The sequence below is a fragment of the Chanos chanos genome, chromosome 2 (assembly GCF_902362185.1).
Source record: "Chanos chanos chromosome 2, fChaCha1.1, whole genome shotgun sequence".
Lineage (NCBI taxonomy): Eukaryota > Metazoa > Chordata > Actinopteri > Gonorynchiformes > Chanidae > Chanos > Chanos chanos.
Window position 1 is genome coordinate 27,701,219 of NC_044496.1, and position 17,704 is coordinate 27,718,922.

The window sequence follows — 17,704 nt, forward strand, 5'->3', positions numbered from 1 at the left end:
TGGCAGCAACAACCAGCGTCACACTCAGAAAACCCGAAACATGAAACGTTCCTAACTGCCCAAATACTGACAAACAACGAATTTTATATTGATGATGTACAAACCCCATGAAATCCCGAACATTATTTCAGACATACTCACCAAAATGGCTGAGATTATCACTCCGCTTTTTATTATTTCTGGGCAGCTCTGTGAAGAGTTGTGAGATATATTTTTGGATCTAAACCGAACAACCAAGATGGCTTCCAGTCTTCTTTAAACCCTCCCACAGTTCGTCACCTGACACATGAGACAAGTTAGCTGCTTCTTTAAAATAAAATCATACATAAAATATTAATCTTGGTCTTTTCAGACCAAATATAAGCTATACACGTGCGGTCAACACCGGAAAACTGCCAAACTATCGTCAGAACGTCTTTGGGGTATCTTTGCTCAGCAATTAAGAATATTACGTCACTTAACGGAGAAGTATCTCCATAATCGATATCACTTGCTGGGTAATTGAAGAAAGTACTAAAATAATCTAGAACGTTATGTCATAGTATTTCTTCTCCACCAGATAGTACCAGATAATCAACCTCTCAGTCCAGGATTCAGCTGTGAAACGAAGGTCTTTATTCTCAAACCACACTAGGCAGAAGCATTTTCAGAGTTGGACAGAGCTACCAATAAGGGTATATGAAGTTATTAATCCTCAGTAGAAAAAGGTTTTTAATGGATAAATGATAGTTTGACTGGGTCGATGTTAAAGCCACCTGGGTAGATTGGGGATTGCACAATTTAATGATTTGCAGTTCATTATCATTATAACAAGTGTCAATGTTGTCATATAGGAGAAGATTCATCGCGGATAGTCGTGATTTACAGCTAAAGGGAATATTCCTCTGCTGTCTAGAAGAAACCAGCACAGTGATAATCACAGCTTGATGAAACACAGTGTATGTTTTAGAGCTGTGAGACACTCTCATAAGGTCCTCACTCATACTTTCTCATCGTTCTTTACCACGGTTCTTGTAATTAAACCAGGGTTCATATTGATCAATCTCTGGGAATTGCTGATTTTTAACACAGAGTTTAAAGGTATCAGGCAGCACTGTCACTCTGCAGAACAAAAGCTGCCCATAATTGTTTTCTCCACTCCTCCTCAGAGCACAGAACTGACATTTTACAATTTAGCCTGCTGGAAGAGCTGTTGTAATCATTAGGCGACATATAGGGGGATGAGGGGGGATGCCACCCCCCTTTGTTAACCTGTCATCCCCCTATATATTCTATAGGGCAGTGTCAGTGACTATTGGGCCATCCCCCCCTGTAAAAAAATAACAAATCACCTACTGGTTGTAATTCTTCAAAATATACTTATTGCTCTACACATGGAAATGTGTCAAAATGGGTGATAAATTCATTGTAAAAGAATAAAATGTTATTGAAATAAATCCATGAATTAATCGATCCATTTGGATTGTATTATCATCTGATTTTATTATCTGTGGTAGGTGAATCAATAAACAAACTGTAAGGAAATTGCAATTAGCAAATCTGTAATTTGTGACATTTTGTGACAAAATTTTATATGGCTTTGCTTGAGAGTCTATCACTTTATCATGTTGCCAGCAGGAACGCAGAATGCAGAAACGCTACAGAGTGCTGTATGATCTTTTGATAAAAGTACTTGGTTTCCTGTGTGTGCTTAAAATGAAACTGATTAAGGAAAATAGTCAAAATGATGTATTCAATAAACAATCTGAGCAATGAGGTGAAGACTTCACAGTTACCCTGAGAAGAGTCCCTCCCCAGGAAATAAATGTTGACTTGGTTGGCTGATCTGTGTCTGTTACAGGTTTCCTTCTCCAGTCGAGAGTAACACACTCACAAACGGCTATGGTTATCTTTAACTAACATACAATATGAATGACATAACACAGACTGCTAATGAGGTGAGTACACCCCAAATTTTGGCACTCTTCCATGTGGGTCATCTTTTGAAGATGTTCACCTATCTGAATAACTGATTTTTTGAAATTCTGACAAATCCTGAGTTGACTTGCTGAGGACATTTTTGGTGTGGTTCAGGTATGCAGCATGAGGACAGTGATACAAAATAAAGCAACATTAATTATTTTAAAAAGTATCATCATAACAACACTTCACAGAGCGAATCAGTCTTTAAAACAGAAAAGTACTGCATTATGTAATATTTGAGAACTGTATGTTATACAGGAGAAAAATACTGTAAGTGTGTGTTAGAGGGTATTTGCATATGACATGGTGTTCTTTCACTCTACCAAACGAAAACATACTAACCCTCTTAGTTTTGCTTTGTGGTTTTTTTGGTATATGAAGTTGAAATACATATGCCTTAAAGCATCAGCATTCTCTCAGACAGTCAGGCAGTTTTTGGTCAAGGGCTCTCACAAACCGAGGGGAAGTGAGAAAGGTGTTGTATATATGCGGTTGGGCTCAAAGATCCACCTGCCGTGGTACTTATCCTATTTAAACCATTGGTGAACCACAGTGATGTATTTACCCTAAGGATCTCTCTCCTGGGAAAGAAACATGCAAAGTTGCAGGATAAAGTCCAGACCTATCATCAATTTGTCATTTAGGGCAATGAGCCAGACATTACCAGGACAAAGTTGCAGTGACTGTTTTGACTAAGTCATATCCTCAACCCTGTCTCTCCCAACTAAGATTGAAGATTTCACAGATTTCCAGAATTACTCAGAAGGCCCCACAACCGATTCAAATGACTTCATCTGTGACGATGTGATTCAGCTGCAGTTCTTTCACACCATTCTCCTGCCATTGATCTACAGTGCGGTCTTCTTGTTCGGCATAACTGGAAATGGGTTGCTCTTAACTGTCCTGCTGAAACGTCGAGACCCCCTGCGCATCACTGAGATTTATCTCCTGCACCTGGCTGTGTCTGATCTGCTTCTTCTTGTCACCTTCCCTTTTGCTGTGATCCAGGTGCACACATAATCATATAAAACCATGTTAAAATTCTCAAGAAGTTTACCACCGCACAGATAAGCTGAGCCTGAATGACTTTCAATGATAAAAACATCCAGTTAGCACCTAAACAAGTCTCTGCTACATTTCTTATAGCACCACTGTGCTCTGTTTCGTTTTATTCTCCTAGGGGCTGAATAGCTGGGTCTTTGGGGACTTTCTGTGCAAGTTGGTTGGTCTACTGAACCGCATAAACTTCCTCTGCGGCAGCCTGCTCCTGGCCTGTATTGGCATTGACCGCTACCTGGCCATCGTCCACGCGGTGACCAGCCTGCAAAGCCGCCGGCCACGAACCGTGCACCAGACCTGTGCTGTACTCTGGCTCATTAGTCTGGTGGTGTCAGTGCCCCACATGGCCTTTCTGGGCGTTACAAAGAGTTTCAATGACCCCAATCGGCTTGTCTGTACTTTCCACAACCATGGCCTTCACGCCAACAACTGGAACCTGGCCAATCGCCTCATTACCCTCATGCTCGGTTTCCTCCTGCCACTGGTCATCATGATATACTGCTACACTGCTGTGGTCTCAACGCTTTGTCGCAGCCAAAGGGGTCTGGAGAAGCAGGGTGCCATTCGCCTGGCACTGCTTGTCACCATGGTCTTCTGTCTCTGTTGGCTACCTTACAACCTGGCCATTATGGTGGACACACTAGTGGTGCTGGGGATTCTCCCTGAGCAAAGCTGCTGGGCCCGGGCCAGACTGGCGGAGGGGGTGAGCGTGACCGAGAGCATTGGCTACACCCACAGCTTCCTCAATCCAATCCTCTATGCATTCGTAGGAGTGCGTTTCCGTGCGGATCTCCTACGGCTGCTGTATAGGTCGGGCTGTGGACAGGTGTGTGCACCCGTACTGGGAGGTGAGGGATTCAACAGGGTGTCTGTGTCAGAGATGGCCACCACAACCACAACCACAACCATCTGAGATGTGGCACGAAGATAGCATGTGATACCAATTAGTTTGTCATGCTACGCTGGAAATACTTCTAATCATTTTGAGCTTCTTAGTAAATACTGTGGCTTAAGACACAGAGTAACACAAATCTTAAAGTTTTGTCAAATCCATGATGACATACTATGTACATGTTTCATGTTTGCTTTGAACTTTAGTTTTGAAAAGGTATTTTTCCTTCCTGAGATAACCTTAACAATTAACCAAAAATGATGAATCGCTTCATGGGGTGGCAGTGTAATTAAGTGCTCATTTAGTAATTGTCTGATGTAATATAAGCAAATGAGTCAATCTGAAATAAATGGATTATTGTCACGCTGTCTAATACTGTACTTTAGCTTCTTTTCACCACACACAATCTGTTCCACGTTAGCAAATAACACCATCACAAAAGTTTTGAGCAGAGTTTTTTTTTTCCTTATTATTACTTTTTTAAACTTCTATTAAAACACAGTTATACAGAACAGTTGCAAACAAGCACAAATTGCATCTTATTTACAGCAACTATATATAGATTATATTTATATATTTCTATATATATTTCCCTTGCACAACAGTTTGGTAGCCGGAGGAAATAAAATATTATGGAATTAGAACATAGAAACAAAGAGGGTTTTTTTTCACCTGTCACCTCTTTTGAAACAAAAACATTTACGTGAAATATACATACTATACAAATATCTTAAAAAATGGCTTCAGAATTTACTGCTAAACTGTAATGGTGCACCTCATTTTTTAAATTTTGTTTCCCGCCCCAAACCTATTTCAGAATGAAAAAAATTTACTAATATCAATTATCAGTGAGTGCCATATTTGATTAACATCAATAAAAAGATGTTCAGAGTTGGAAACAACCAAATAAAGAACAAAAGTTTGTACATTTTTGAAAGAGTAGCATACTCAGAAGGGCATGTTGGCCATACTGCTTGGTCCATAGCCCAGAGGACTGTCCAGAGACATCCCTCTCTGTCTGAGAGACTGGGGGCCCATCATGCCTGACTGAGGGTGTGGGGGCCCCATCATAGGACCCTGGGGAGACATGAGGGGCCCAGGCTGACCAAAGTGTTCCCCTGGCAGGGCCATACCCCTCTGCTTGGCCTGCATCATCATAAGGTTCTGTTGGGCCTTCAGACTGTGTGAATGCTGCTGCTGAGGTGACATCATACCTGGGGGAGGATGGGAGGGGTGCTGGAGGATGCTGTTGGTCATCATGGCTTGCTGCTGCTGGTGGTGTTGCTGCTGGAGCTGCTGTGGCTGGGATACCATGCCTGTCCTACCCATCATGTGCCCTGGGTGGCACATTGGCCCTGGTCCAGGTCCCATGCCTCCACCTGAACCCATGCCCCTAGGACCTCCCATGCCTGACCGGAGGCCACAGTGTGAGGGGTGCAAGGGAAGCTGCTGCTCAGCCATCATGTTCTGCAGATTGGCAATGTGGGGGTTGGAAGAGGCAGAGGATGGGGGAGGTCCAGAGGAGGTGAGCTGCTTCAAGAGCTGTGCTGGAGGGGCCTGCTGGGGCTGTTGGCCCTGGTGCAAGTTGGGTTGCGGCTGAGCTAGGGCTTCACTCTTGGGGAAATACTGCAGAGTGCTGCTAGGTTTATCAGCTGGAATGATACGTGAGAGATCAAACTCAGGGATGCCTGTATGTGTGGGCCGGATCACCTCACTCAAGTCAGGCCCATCGCCCATTGACATTGGGGGGAAGGATTCTGGTGGCTGGGGGGCGCGTGGGTGGGGCAGGCCCTTGCTGAGGAGGTGCATCTGTTGGGGTGAGAGGACATCCTCTGGTGGCTGTGGATACTGCTGTCCCATCCCTCCCATTGGAGAGTGCAGAGGTCCATGTGAAGGGGGCTGCATTCGGGAAAAAACTCCCATCTGGTTTTGAGAATGCATTGGGGAGACACTGCAGGGTCCCATACCATCTGGGGGGCCTGCGCCACCAGCCATCATTGGGTTCATACCGGGCATGCCTATGGGGTTCGGTGAAGGAAGCATGGGCCCAGAGGGATCATGGGACAGCTGTTGACCTCCTTGGAGGACCATTCCAATGGGGCTTTGAGGGCTACTGTGAGGTCCCATAGCACCCTGAGAGAGAGCCATTTGGTTCGACTGGTGGTTTCCCATGTTACCTGATGAGTGAAGGAGAACATAAAATAGATAACACATGTTCCCTATATGAATGTTTCTAGTGTCTCTGTAAAATAAAAGGAACTGATATTTTTTACTCTAAAAAAACACAGAATATTTTATCTCGCAAACCCAATGGTATAAATCCTAGTCCTCAATTGTTTTCCTCTTGTATCTACTAGAGCAACAGGTGATATCAACTTCAACTTTTTGAAACAGGAGCATCTATGCATTTTAAAACCAGCTTCATTTAAGAACAGGGGGCCTCATTCACCAACTGTTCTTAAGAAGAAATTTGCTCTTAAAACCCACTTACACAGTTTTCTGACATTCACCAAAGTTTTCTTATTTGATATCTGTTCTTAGGTAAGAACAGAATCTACACACACTCAAGAGCACACTAACATACATTTGAGTGCTGACATGTTTGTGCAAAATCATTGTTTATTGTGTTTTCTTCAGTCCTGTAGTTGTATAGCATTATGCGATTTAAATTAAAATGATATTTTTATCATTTACAATTTTTTTAAATAATTACTTTCATCATTTTACAAAGCAGTATGGTCCTTTACAACAAAAACACTACACTAACACTTCATGTAACACTCCAGAATGTAGTGCATATGTATTCATACTTTTGTACAATGAACTAAAAGAGCAATATGAGAATATAAAAGTTGATGGAGACTGTGATAAGTGAGCAGTACTTTTACATACACTACTTATGGGTTATCCCATCTGAAACCAGACAGGTTGTAAAGCAGGTGTGTGATAATCGGTCAGTTTCACTTTTACATATGGATTAATATTAAAATACCTGGACAGAGTAGACACAGCCATTGTAGCCTTCGCTCCTGTCTGCTACTATACACACGTTGCATTAAACCATTAAAGCAAGAGCAGAAGCTTTGCCTCAAGCTACTTGTTGGTTGTTATAAAAGAACTCAGAATTACGAGAAATAAAGTCAGAATAGTGAGGGGAAAAAAGTCAGACCTTTCTCAAGAACAAATTTAAGAAAAAACTTAAGATATCGGTGAATGAGGCCCAGGGTTCCTAAAGTCAAGTACTAAAGGTCTAAAGTCCTGGTGGTTTTTAACTAAACGTTGTGGTTTCCAGTCAGCTGAAAAGTACACACAGCTGTTTCCCAGGTAAAAATCAATTGTGAAGTAGAGGAGAAAATAACAAGACTCCAGACATCGAGGACTGGAAATGAAGAATTTTATCTAGAGAGTAAAATACTGTATGGTCACAGCACCTGGCATGTTTACTCCAGGCAGAAGCGGCCGATCAGGCAGCATCTCATCATCAGATGTAGCGATGGTCTTGATGGCATCATGGTAGAGTGGAGTGGAGCTGGGCATGGCGTACTTGGACATCTGGGACATAATGAGGGACAGAGGATTCTGGGAAGGTGGGGCATCTGGTGATGAGGTGAAGGGCATACTGGGATTAAGGGAACCAGGCTGGCTGATGGGAGTTGAATTTGTGCTCCTGGGTGGCAGGGAAAGACCTGGGATGAAGAGAGTGTAGAGATACATTTCATTATGATGCACATACATACTAACACAAACTCAATGCTGAGTGTTAAAAATGCTTCAAGGCCAACAGTAGTCAACCATTTTTAACTCTAACAGCAATGTTTCACTCACTAACACATATTACTATGAGAAGATTAGATGAAATGCACTGTATCTCTTTCCATAATTAACATTTAGATATCAAATGAAAAACATAAATAGCGTACAAAAACAAATTTCCATATCTATAAGTATATTTGAGGAGTGTTTGAAAATTTTCACCTGTCTCAGTAGAGCTACTTCCTCCATTACCTGTTCCCTTTCCACTAGGTGGTCCCCCTGGGCTGGGTAAGGTAGTTTTAGGGGAAGCAGTCCAGCCGGGAGAGGCCACCGGCATGACTGGTGATTTGAGGTGTCCAGGGGAGCCAGAAGGGGAGCGTAGCCCCAAAGAAGGACCGATTACCTGGGGGGACTTCATAGAAGAAGAGGAGGGTGTTCCTGCACCAGTAGCAGCAGGGAGAGGATTGTGGGGTGGCCCTGTTGAGGGCAGTTGAGTAGGGGATTTGAGGCCCGGGGCAGAAGGTGAGGGCATAAGGGGTGAAGGCTCTTGGCTTAGAGATGGGGACTTAAGCTGGTGAGGAGGGGGCATGGCTGGTGAGCCCAATGGGTTTACGTTGATTGACAAATCAGAGGGGTGGCGGCCACCAAGGTCAGCTCCTGTCGGACCAGCATTCATGGGCATGTGGCTGAGCCTTGAGGTGCCACCTGTCTGGGGAGGACCTGGCTGGTCTTGAATGAACGCTTCATGACCTGGCTGCTGGAGGTAAGGTCCTTCGCCTGAACTACCACCACCGGGAAATGGGCCATGGTTGGGAAACTGGAGAGGCCCCTCTGGGCCAGGGATCATCCCCTTGTTAGGACCCCCCCGCCCATTCTGTGCAGCCCTGAGGCGAGATATGTCCTCTGGACTCAGAATCTCTCCTATAGGACCCCCTCCACCAGATCCTGCCCTCAGCTTCTGAGCCAACATTTGCTGCTGTTGTGGGTTCAAATTCATTCCTATGCTCATGTTCAGGTTACCCCCCAAAGGCGAGTCAACCATGTCTCTCATAGGTGGGACACCACCACCACCTGCCCCAATAGGGGAACCAATCATGCCCCGTGAGCCGGGAAAGTCCATTGGATCACCTCTGGCAGAGGGCCCACCACCTATGTTAGGGAATCCTGGGCCACCAGGGTTCTCCATCAGTCTGGGACCCCCAAGCCCACCCTGCTGCTTGGCTAACCGGTCTAGCTCTAGTCTCTGCAGCTGCCGCTTCTCCATGATCCGGAACACTTCTTCTCTGGTCAGGAGGCGATCTGGATCCCCCTGAAGGTGCTGAGGGGGTCCACCAGGCCCTCCAGGGGGGTAGCATCCATGAAACGGACCTCCAGGCAAGTCCTCCAGCCAACCCATGCCTGGTCTGGAAGGTCTCTGAGTCCCAAGTCCCTCCATACCTAGAACTCCACCAGGGCTGCCAGGATAACCCCCACCACCTGGAGGCCCTCGTGGCACCTGCCCAAGGAACCTGGGGCCTCGAGGCCCCTCTTGGTGCATGTCCATCATCCGGGCATTCCCCCCCATGGTTCCCCCCATCATGGGTCCAGGTCCCCACTGCTGGTCACCAGGCTTGCTGTGATATGGAGGTGGAGGACCCCTCATCATGATGTGTGGAGGCCCCCCTGGCATCCCCATGTCAGGCATCATACGGAAGTGTTGCGGGTGCATCTCCTGCTGCCGCCGTTTTTCCTGGTAGTACTCCTCCTGTAGCTTCCTCCAGGCGATTTGCTCTGGGGTAAGCCCATCTGGCCCAAGCATGGGGCCCATGTCCATCCCAGAAGGTGAGGAGAGATGGTGAGGGTGGGGGTGGGGGTGGGGGTGTGGGTGGGGGGGCAGGCCATGGTGTTGTGGGCCCATGGGAGGCTCATCCAGGCCAGGTCCACCAAGGCTCTGCGTCTGGGAGATGATGGACTGCAGAGGTTCCTCATACTTCTTCATTACAGCCATGGCAGGCATCCCGGTACTATTGCCAGCAACATTCTCACCATCTTCCAGTACCCCACTGCCATCTGCATTGTTATTGTTATTAACATTGGTGTTATTATTGGGATTACCATTGGGGCCTCCGGGGTCATTACCACGGAGGAACAATCTCTCAATGTCCCTTAGCGTTTGTAGAGATCGCTCACGATGCTCCAACTGCTCTTTAGACAGTCCATCAGCATTGCTTGGTCCTCCTCGCTGACTTCCATCATTTTGGAGGTGTGTAGATAGCACAGAGGGACTGGAGGAGGGGGAAACTGCTGTGCTGGGGTTGGGGAGTGACCTTGGGCCCTCCACCCCTCCTGGACCCGATCCTCCCCCACTCTGTGGTCCTGATCCCCCTGGACCCGTCGAGTGAGTCCCAGCACCACCGTTATTACTAGAACCTCCCCCTTGGCGGTTTTGCGTGGGTTCACCCTCTGTGTGACTGGTGGAAGAGGGGGTGCCAGTAGTCGCTATGTTTCCTCCAACTACACCCCCAACTGAGGCAGGCCTAGGAGTTCCGCTCTGGGATTTGGGCGTACCCATAGGTGGGGTGCTACTGGTACTGAGCTGTTCTGAAAGACTGGGGAGCTTTCCCATACCAGTACACTGCTGTGAGACAGGTAGAAAAACAGAGCAGAATTAGGGGCTGTAGAGGTTATTCACTGTAGCAAAGGAGCAGAGGAAAAAAAAACAAAAGGTTTCATGACCCCACTAGATTTTTTCCTTGGGATTTGTAGCAGCAATGAAACCTCAGTACATACACAAGTCATAACTCCTTATCACACATAAGCCAAATAAAGCTCTTTCAACTCGATGAGTACACGGGTTTCCTTCAACATACATTTGTTTCAGACAGAAACAGGAACAAAGATAGGTGTGTTGATTTAAATAGAATTTTAAACAAACACAGCCTCCCACATATTACAGCACCTGCAGGAAGCCCATTGAAAACACTGTCTCTACTTCTGCCTCTCTCTTTTGCAGTCTGAACACAATACCAGAAATTGATGCAAATGAGTGAACTTAAACTTGTGTGTAATCATGAATATATCCTCTCTCATTGCTACACCGGATGAGGAGAGCGTGAGTATGTATGAGTCATACGCATGTGTGTGTGTGTGTGTGTGTCCGCATGTGTGTGTGTGCGTATGTGTATCACAGCACATCACATCTGTTTGCATGGGGGTCTGTATTCATTTCCTTTCAACATTTGTAAATTTTACCACCTGGATATTTCATACATTGAAATAATTTTTCTCTCTCTATTCAAATGCCACAAAGTTAAAAGTGCAAAGAGTTTTGTAGTGTCACATACAAAAAAAATGAAAAATGAAAAACTGAAATGTCTGCCCAAATATTCAATCCATCAGTTACAGCACTGAGTCTTTTGGAATGAGTCTGTTGATTACGCACATCTGAATTTGGGCATTTTCTTTGTATCTTTCCACAAAATTTTACATGTTGAGTTGGGGCGATTGTGGCAATGAAATCTTGCCACAGATTATCAGGAAGACCTAACACTTATCTTGGCAAGTATGACCTTTGTAAACTATAGCAGATATGCCTAAGTTGGCTCTACCATTGTTCTATGCACTGTTACTGGGGTCTAAGTCTCTGCTTCTAAAAATCACACCCATAACATAATGATTTACACTAGTTACGAGCGTGTGTGTGTGTGTAGTCTGACCTGGTCCAGTTTGGTGCGGGGTACATTCTGCTGGTGAAACATGAGGATGGAGTCAGTGTGGCCATGCATGACTGCCTCTGCAGCACTGATAGACACACATACAGAAACAGAGAAAGAGACAGAGAGAGAGCAAGAGAGTGAGACAGTGTGAGAGAGAGTGAGACAGCAAGAGAGAGAAAGAAAGACAGAAAGAAAGAAAGTAACAAACAAACAAATTAGAAACTTATGGGTTTAGCTTAAACACAGTTAAATAAGAAAACTGACTAGAGACCATCTGACACAGGCAAGTGCAGCTCACTGAAAATACAATAACAAAATCAATAAATGAAGAAAAAATAAGCCTCACACTTCATGTATTTTAACCTGTTTTACATTTTTTAAGCATTTTAGCACTCTTTATGGCTTATGAAGCACATCTTCAGTTATTGCTCATTACTGAAATTTCTCTCTTCACTGCTTGTAAGAGGTGGCTGAACACACTGACTCACCTGTTGGCGAGACTGGTGGTGAAGACATAAACAACCTGCTGAGCAGGACGTGCTGGCAGATCGGAGAGTGGTGCCGGTCCGACGCCACGTCCCAAAACTGGGCCCCCCTGCTCAGTGTTCGCCGACCCCACTGTGGAGGGCCCAGACAGGGACTGACCAGGGCATGCCATCACACGCTCCCCTGAGGAGTGGAGAGAAGGGATGGTCAGAAAAATAATGGCAGATCACACACCTGCCTCACACAACTCTGTGTGCAGAGCAGGATTCAGCAGCATCTGCACTACTTACTGGCTGTGTGTCTCAACGTGTACACTGATTCTAAAAGACTGACAAATGAAAGAGAATTACAGCATGTCTGTCTGCCTATATGCCTCTTGCATTTGATATTTCACTCCTGCTTGTGTGAGGAATGTTACTAACTGAAACTGCTGCGGAGGATATTCTGGGAAATTTTAGCATAGCCTCTTCTCTATTCTCCCAGGAAATTTTAACAAAACATATCTTAATGGACAGATTTTTCATTTCATGAAGTTGTGTGAGCTTCATTTCCTCTTTTCAACAGCTGATCACCAAAGCCATGTTGAGCATTCATATGCTCATGCTGACATGTGTTAATGCATCATATGAAGAAGAGTTTCAATAGTGGCACAGCTGTGAACGCATTACCAGTGTTCAAACACTAGATGGAGCTAAAGGACACAAAAAGACAAATAATGCACAGAGACCTTGGTCACACAGACAACGCCTCTTCGATCAGCTTCTGTTGCCCTAACATTATCTTACTAGAGATGAAAAAACAGAGTGAGTGTCAGAAAAGAATGTTTATACTGTAGAGTCACTCTGAATAACTAAACACAAAAAAAAACCAGACCCAAGGCTTAAGGTTTTGATGTGTCATTCCTAAAGTGCGAGATGGGGGACGTTGGTGTCTCTGCTATGGTTAAGCACAATCCAACCACTGACATTAATGTGGGCAGAACTGCTAGTCTTGTGGAACAAAGCAAATCAAAACACATTGTCGATCTACCGACAATAGAGGGGATTACCCATACAGAGGATGAGATAAAGTTACACTCATACCTCTCTCTGTATGTGTGTGTGTGTGTGATTCTGAAGCTTCTGCGGTATGGGTGACTGTATATGAATGTATCATATACATAGCATGCCATTGTTGAAAACCTGTTGCTCTGTATGTTAAAAGCAGGTTCTCCATTACACTCAGAAACAGGGCATCAGAAAAGATCTGTCTTTTAATGGATATATATTTGCATAGCTCTGCCATATTAGCTCACTGAATTAAGTGCTATCCCCAGGTGTTCCACTCCTCTATGTCATCCTTCTCTCTCTCTCTCTCAAACACATACATACATACACACACACACACACACACACACACACACACACACACACTCACACACACAGGAAACACTTCCCCTCACCCTAAAGTGATTGTAACACCACACACCAGTGAAAACACAAGTTTACTCATCTCCTCAGGCTCTCCTCAACAGCCCCAAATAATCTGAGAAAGAGACCAGATTACTGAATGAAAAAATGAGATATTATGGGAAAATTTGATTAGTCAAAGAGAAAGCCCTGAAGAACACAGAAAAAGAGCCAAAACTGAAAAATGAAGGGATTAGACCAAGCTGTGGGTTGGGCAAAGCCATAAAACTCTAAGAAGAAAAAGGAATCTGAGAAACAGTCAAATCTCGGCCTAAAGGAATCAGAGGGAAGTCCAAACTGATAGTGAAAAAATTAAAAAGTGGATCTGAGCATTAAAAGAATCTCCTATGCGTGTATGATGAACTACGAGAGGGAGCCAAGCTCAGTGTCAGTTGAGGCCACGGGGATTAAAGACAAAGGCCTGAACAGTCTGTGTGTCCCTTAAGGACCGTCAAGAACAAGAAGGGACATTTTTCTGAGGGAGAAGGTGTGAAGGAGATTTCAGTTTGTGCTTTTGTAAAAACCTTTAGCGTACGCGTTTCTGAGCTTCTCTGTGTGCCACCAACCAACACACATGTAAACACATGCATGCCTGCGTGCACATGCGCACACACATACACATTCACGCACACAGAAAACACAGAGAACACAAAGAACAAGGCTTTGAAGTTGACAAAAGTGGAGTTTATATAAATGTAGTAGAAGCCCGTTTCAGGGAAGGGACCTGATAGTATCTAGATGTGTGTCTTCCTGTGCCCCAGGCTACCTGTACTACACTCAGATTTTGCTCTACTAAAAACGCTAGAAATGATTCATATTTTCAACATTTTAGAGATGACTCTGAATATCTTAATATTTTAAAGCATGTTTGAGAAATATCAGCATAAGTCTGGAATTTGACTGATAATTGTTGTTTTAAGTTTTGTTTTAAAATGTAGAGTAGATATCATTGTGCCTTGCTTTCAGCACACACTCATTTGTCATTAGTTGTGTGTGTGTGTGTGTGTGTGTGTGTGTGTGTGTGTGTGTGTGTGTGTGTGTGTGTGTGTGTGTGTGCGTGTGTGTGTGTGTGTGTTTCCTCTTCAGAGACTATAGCTTCTTCACAAAGCACTGTATGGCACAGTATGCTTCAGCTTGCTGTAACAAAGCAAAGCTGATTTACAGGCCCAGGGCATAGGAAAGGTCATCCCAGGTCATCAAAAATGCTTTTGTTCCATTCTATGGATCAGATCAACATCAGCTTAGCTGTGATCCACGCCTGCTCTTCTGCGGGAGGCTGGAGATCACTTTGGGAAGTTGCCAAAATGCGCAAGGCCGTTTTTGTCAGAGCAGAGTCAAAAGCAACTACATTTGAATTTTTCTGTTGCAACGACTACTACTGGTTAAGTTGTTCTTACACCACCAGTTGAGGGGGCTTGATAAATTTGTGGACTTCCCCTGTTTTGTGTTTGATTTCTGATGGTATATTCTCTTTGGGTTCTATTTTTAACCAAAGCAGTGTGAACTGGGTAATGAGCAAAAATATGTGTTAAAATCTTTTAAAATGTCAGAAACACAGAGAAATCTAATGAGTGTTCTTTAGATGTATGCGAGGGGTCCAATGGCAGCGAATAGGGAGGTTCAATTCAACAATCCCTAATCATCAGAGTCTCACAGATGGGGTGTATTTTTTTTTATGTACAACTTGATGGAAAAACAAAATACAACACTGAAGTCCACAATTTGTGTCTGTATATGTGACTAGAAAACCTGAATAATCTATGTTCAAAAACACTGAGTGACCTCAGAGGACAATATTTACATGTGTATTTCTGTTGCTGCATGACAGCAGCTGTTCCGTCTGCATTTGTGTTAGTGTGTGTGCAATGGTGTGTGTGTGCGTGTGTGTTAGTGAGTGTGTGTGTGTGTGTGTGTGTGTGTGTGTGTTAGTGAGTGTGTGTGTTAGTGTGTGTGCGTGCGTGTGTGTGTATGTGTGTGTGTGTGTGTGTGTGTGTGTTAGTGAGTGTGTGTGTGTGTACTGCACAGAGCTCTTACGGTGTGTAGTAGAGGGGGGTTTATCCTCATCCTCTTCGGTGTCAGGACCTGAACACCATTCATCTCCACTGTACGGCTGCTTCTTCTCTAACACACAGCGCCGCTTACTGCGCATCACACCCTCTACTGGACAAACACACACACACACACACGCACACATGCAAAGACACACACGCGCGCGCGCGCACACGCACGCACACACACACACACACACATACACACATACACACATACAAAGGTACAAAGGTTAGAGTTTCATTGTCAGTTAAAAGATCTGACTGTCGATCTGGTAAACTGGTTTTGTTAAAAGGAAGAGGAAAAAACACAGCTCACAAGTACGTCAGCAAAGCTGAGGCATTTACAGACAGGGTGAGAGGACTGCAAAGGCCTCCAACTATCTCACAGCCCTGAATACCAGACAGAGTGACAGAGTGAGGCAATGACCAGAGAGAGAGAGAGAGAGAGAGAGAGAGAGAGAGGTGAAGGTTGTGAGGTGTCCTTAGCCTGTGCAAGCAGTGACAACAGTGAGCAGAGATAAAGAGCTGACCTTTTCTGCATCCTCTTTTGTTCCCAGCAGACATTAGTTTACGTAAACGAGTGAGTCAGCTCTCTCTCTCTCTCTTTTTCTCTCTCTCTCTCGTTTACATTCTCTTTAATCATTGGCCACGGCCAGGTGTGGAGCTGGAGTGGTTTTGAAGTGGAGTGGTGACTTGCATTTCATTTGAATGTGTTGGTTTGTTTTTCTACTGACAGAACATCACACAGTCACAGAGGAAGGAGAGTGAAAGAAAGGGACGGAAAAAGAGAATCTGACGTTTCCATTCAAAAGCCTCTCTTTCTTTCTTTCTTTCTTTCTCCTCCATTTCTTTGTGTTTTGACCACACCTTACTTTGTTACACAGCTGTGTCGGTCTGTATGTGTATATGTGTATGATCCATGTGTGTGCTTGTGTGTGTGTATGTATATGATGTGTGCGCGTGTATGTGTGTGTGTGTGTTCGTGGGTTACTTAGGGTTCTCTGTATCATTACAGGAAGCCCAGATGACTCGGTTTCATGAAAAATCATATTATTGCTTGTCATCGTCCCTCTGTCTCTTTTTCTCTCTCTCTCTCTCACACACACACACACACAAACACATCCACAATGCTTGCAAAGGCTAGTGAATACCAGTCTAATGCAAATAAAACAGGAATAGCACAATGAAACAAATAAATGCAAATTAGAGAGAAACCACCCACACACGTGCACACACCCACACATACTCATCACACATTCACCCACTCTTAGAGTCAAAAGAAAGGCCCCACCCACAGACTCCAGGAAGATACACGCATGACTCTCTCTCTCTTTGCACATCATACACACATGCTGATCAGATGAACTGACTCAGTAGTCTTCTGAGTGAGAGAGTGTGTGTGTGTGTGTGTGTGTGTGTGTGTGTGTGTGTGTCCTCCTCCACTCTCCTTCCTCCCACTCTACATTCTCCATCCCGTTTAAGTCCTCCCTCAACTGTCGCCCGATCTCCATCTAAACATCACCTTGACAACACCGCCCCAAATTTCCCCTACAGAAACAGAGCATTACCCCTCTCTCAGGGCCAGGTGGAAACTCTGACGCTTCGTACACACACTCACACACACACACACACACATACAGACACACACACACACACACACGAAAGGTCAGGGCATTTCAGCATTGCTGAAACACAAGCTGTTTCATCTTCTGTCTGCTTTCATGTGGAAGGGGAATTACAGAGACTATCAGACTAAGAACTGTTGAATGATTATGGTGACAGACAGAAATGAAAGGAGGAAGAACTTACAAGGAAGAGAGGTAATGTTGGTGTGTGTACGTATGTGCGCGCACTTATATATTGGCCATACCTTTGGCATCAGGCTCAAGAACAGGGGTGATGCTATCTCTTTGGTCTCCTGCATCCATGGAGACGCTTCTCTCCCTCTTGGCCTTGGTCTTCAGCATCCCTCCAACCCCAACACTGCCACTGCCGGCACCTGATTGGCTCACGCTCTTCAGCCCAGGGTTGCTGGGAGAAATCTGATTGGTTTTAACTCCATGATTGCCCGCCCCTCCGCCCTTGGACCCCAGGTTGCCCCCGGGTCCCTGCGGTTGTTGCAGATTCACATTAGGGATCTGTGATTGGGCGCTGCTGCTCACTTGCTTGCCATGATTGGTAAGTTTATTTTCTGGGTGCATTTGATTGGTTGGTGATGAGGAAGAGGGTGGGGGGTACAGTTACTGTAGTCTGCTGCTGCCTATGCTTGTCAGTGAAGGTAACACCGTACACAGACAGCTGGAGAGACAGAGAGACAGAGAGAGAGAGAGAGAGAGAGAGAGAATTAAACTTTACAAA

The 17,704-nt window shown here is 44.8% G+C and overlaps 2 protein-coding genes across 4 annotated transcripts in view; one reads left to right on the top strand and one right to left on the bottom strand.

The window, feature by feature from the left end:
• The first annotated feature begins 1,907 nt into the window (after nucleotides 1–1,907).
• cxcr5 (chemokine (C-X-C motif) receptor 5) lies at nucleotides 1,908–3,934 on the top strand. Its single transcript, XM_030765216.1, has 3 exons — nucleotides 1,908–1,937; nucleotides 2,692–2,970; nucleotides 3,143–3,934. The coding sequence occupies exons 1-3, from the start codon at nucleotides 1,908–1,910 to the stop codon at nucleotides 3,932–3,934; spliced, it is 1,101 nt and encodes a 366-aa protein (XP_030621076.1).
• Nucleotides 3,935–4,559: 625 nt separating this feature from the next.
• bcl9l (bcl9 like) overlaps nucleotides 4,560–17,704 on the bottom strand; it is a 29,758-nt gene continuing 16,613 nt past the window's right edge. For 2 of the 3 annotated variants that reach the window (XM_030794179.1, XM_030794178.1), the window contains 7 exons: nucleotides 17,217–17,644; nucleotides 15,330–15,455; nucleotides 11,850–12,030; nucleotides 11,362–11,446; nucleotides 7,889–10,283; nucleotides 7,345–7,599; nucleotides 4,560–6,090 (listed from right to left, as the gene is read on the bottom strand). In XM_030794179.1, coding sequence (XP_030650039.1) covers nucleotides 4,862–6,090; nucleotides 7,345–7,599; nucleotides 7,889–10,283; nucleotides 11,362–11,446; nucleotides 11,850–12,030; nucleotides 15,330–15,455; nucleotides 17,217–17,547 — 4,602 coding nt within the window. In that variant the 5' untranslated portion in view covers nucleotides 17,548–17,644 and the 3' untranslated portion in view covers nucleotides 4,560–4,861. The remainder of the gene's footprint in view (nucleotides 6,091–7,344; nucleotides 7,600–7,888; nucleotides 10,284–11,361; nucleotides 11,447–11,849; nucleotides 12,031–15,329; nucleotides 15,456–17,216; nucleotides 17,645–17,704) is intronic. The other variant, XM_030794180.1, reaches the window with a different exon arrangement.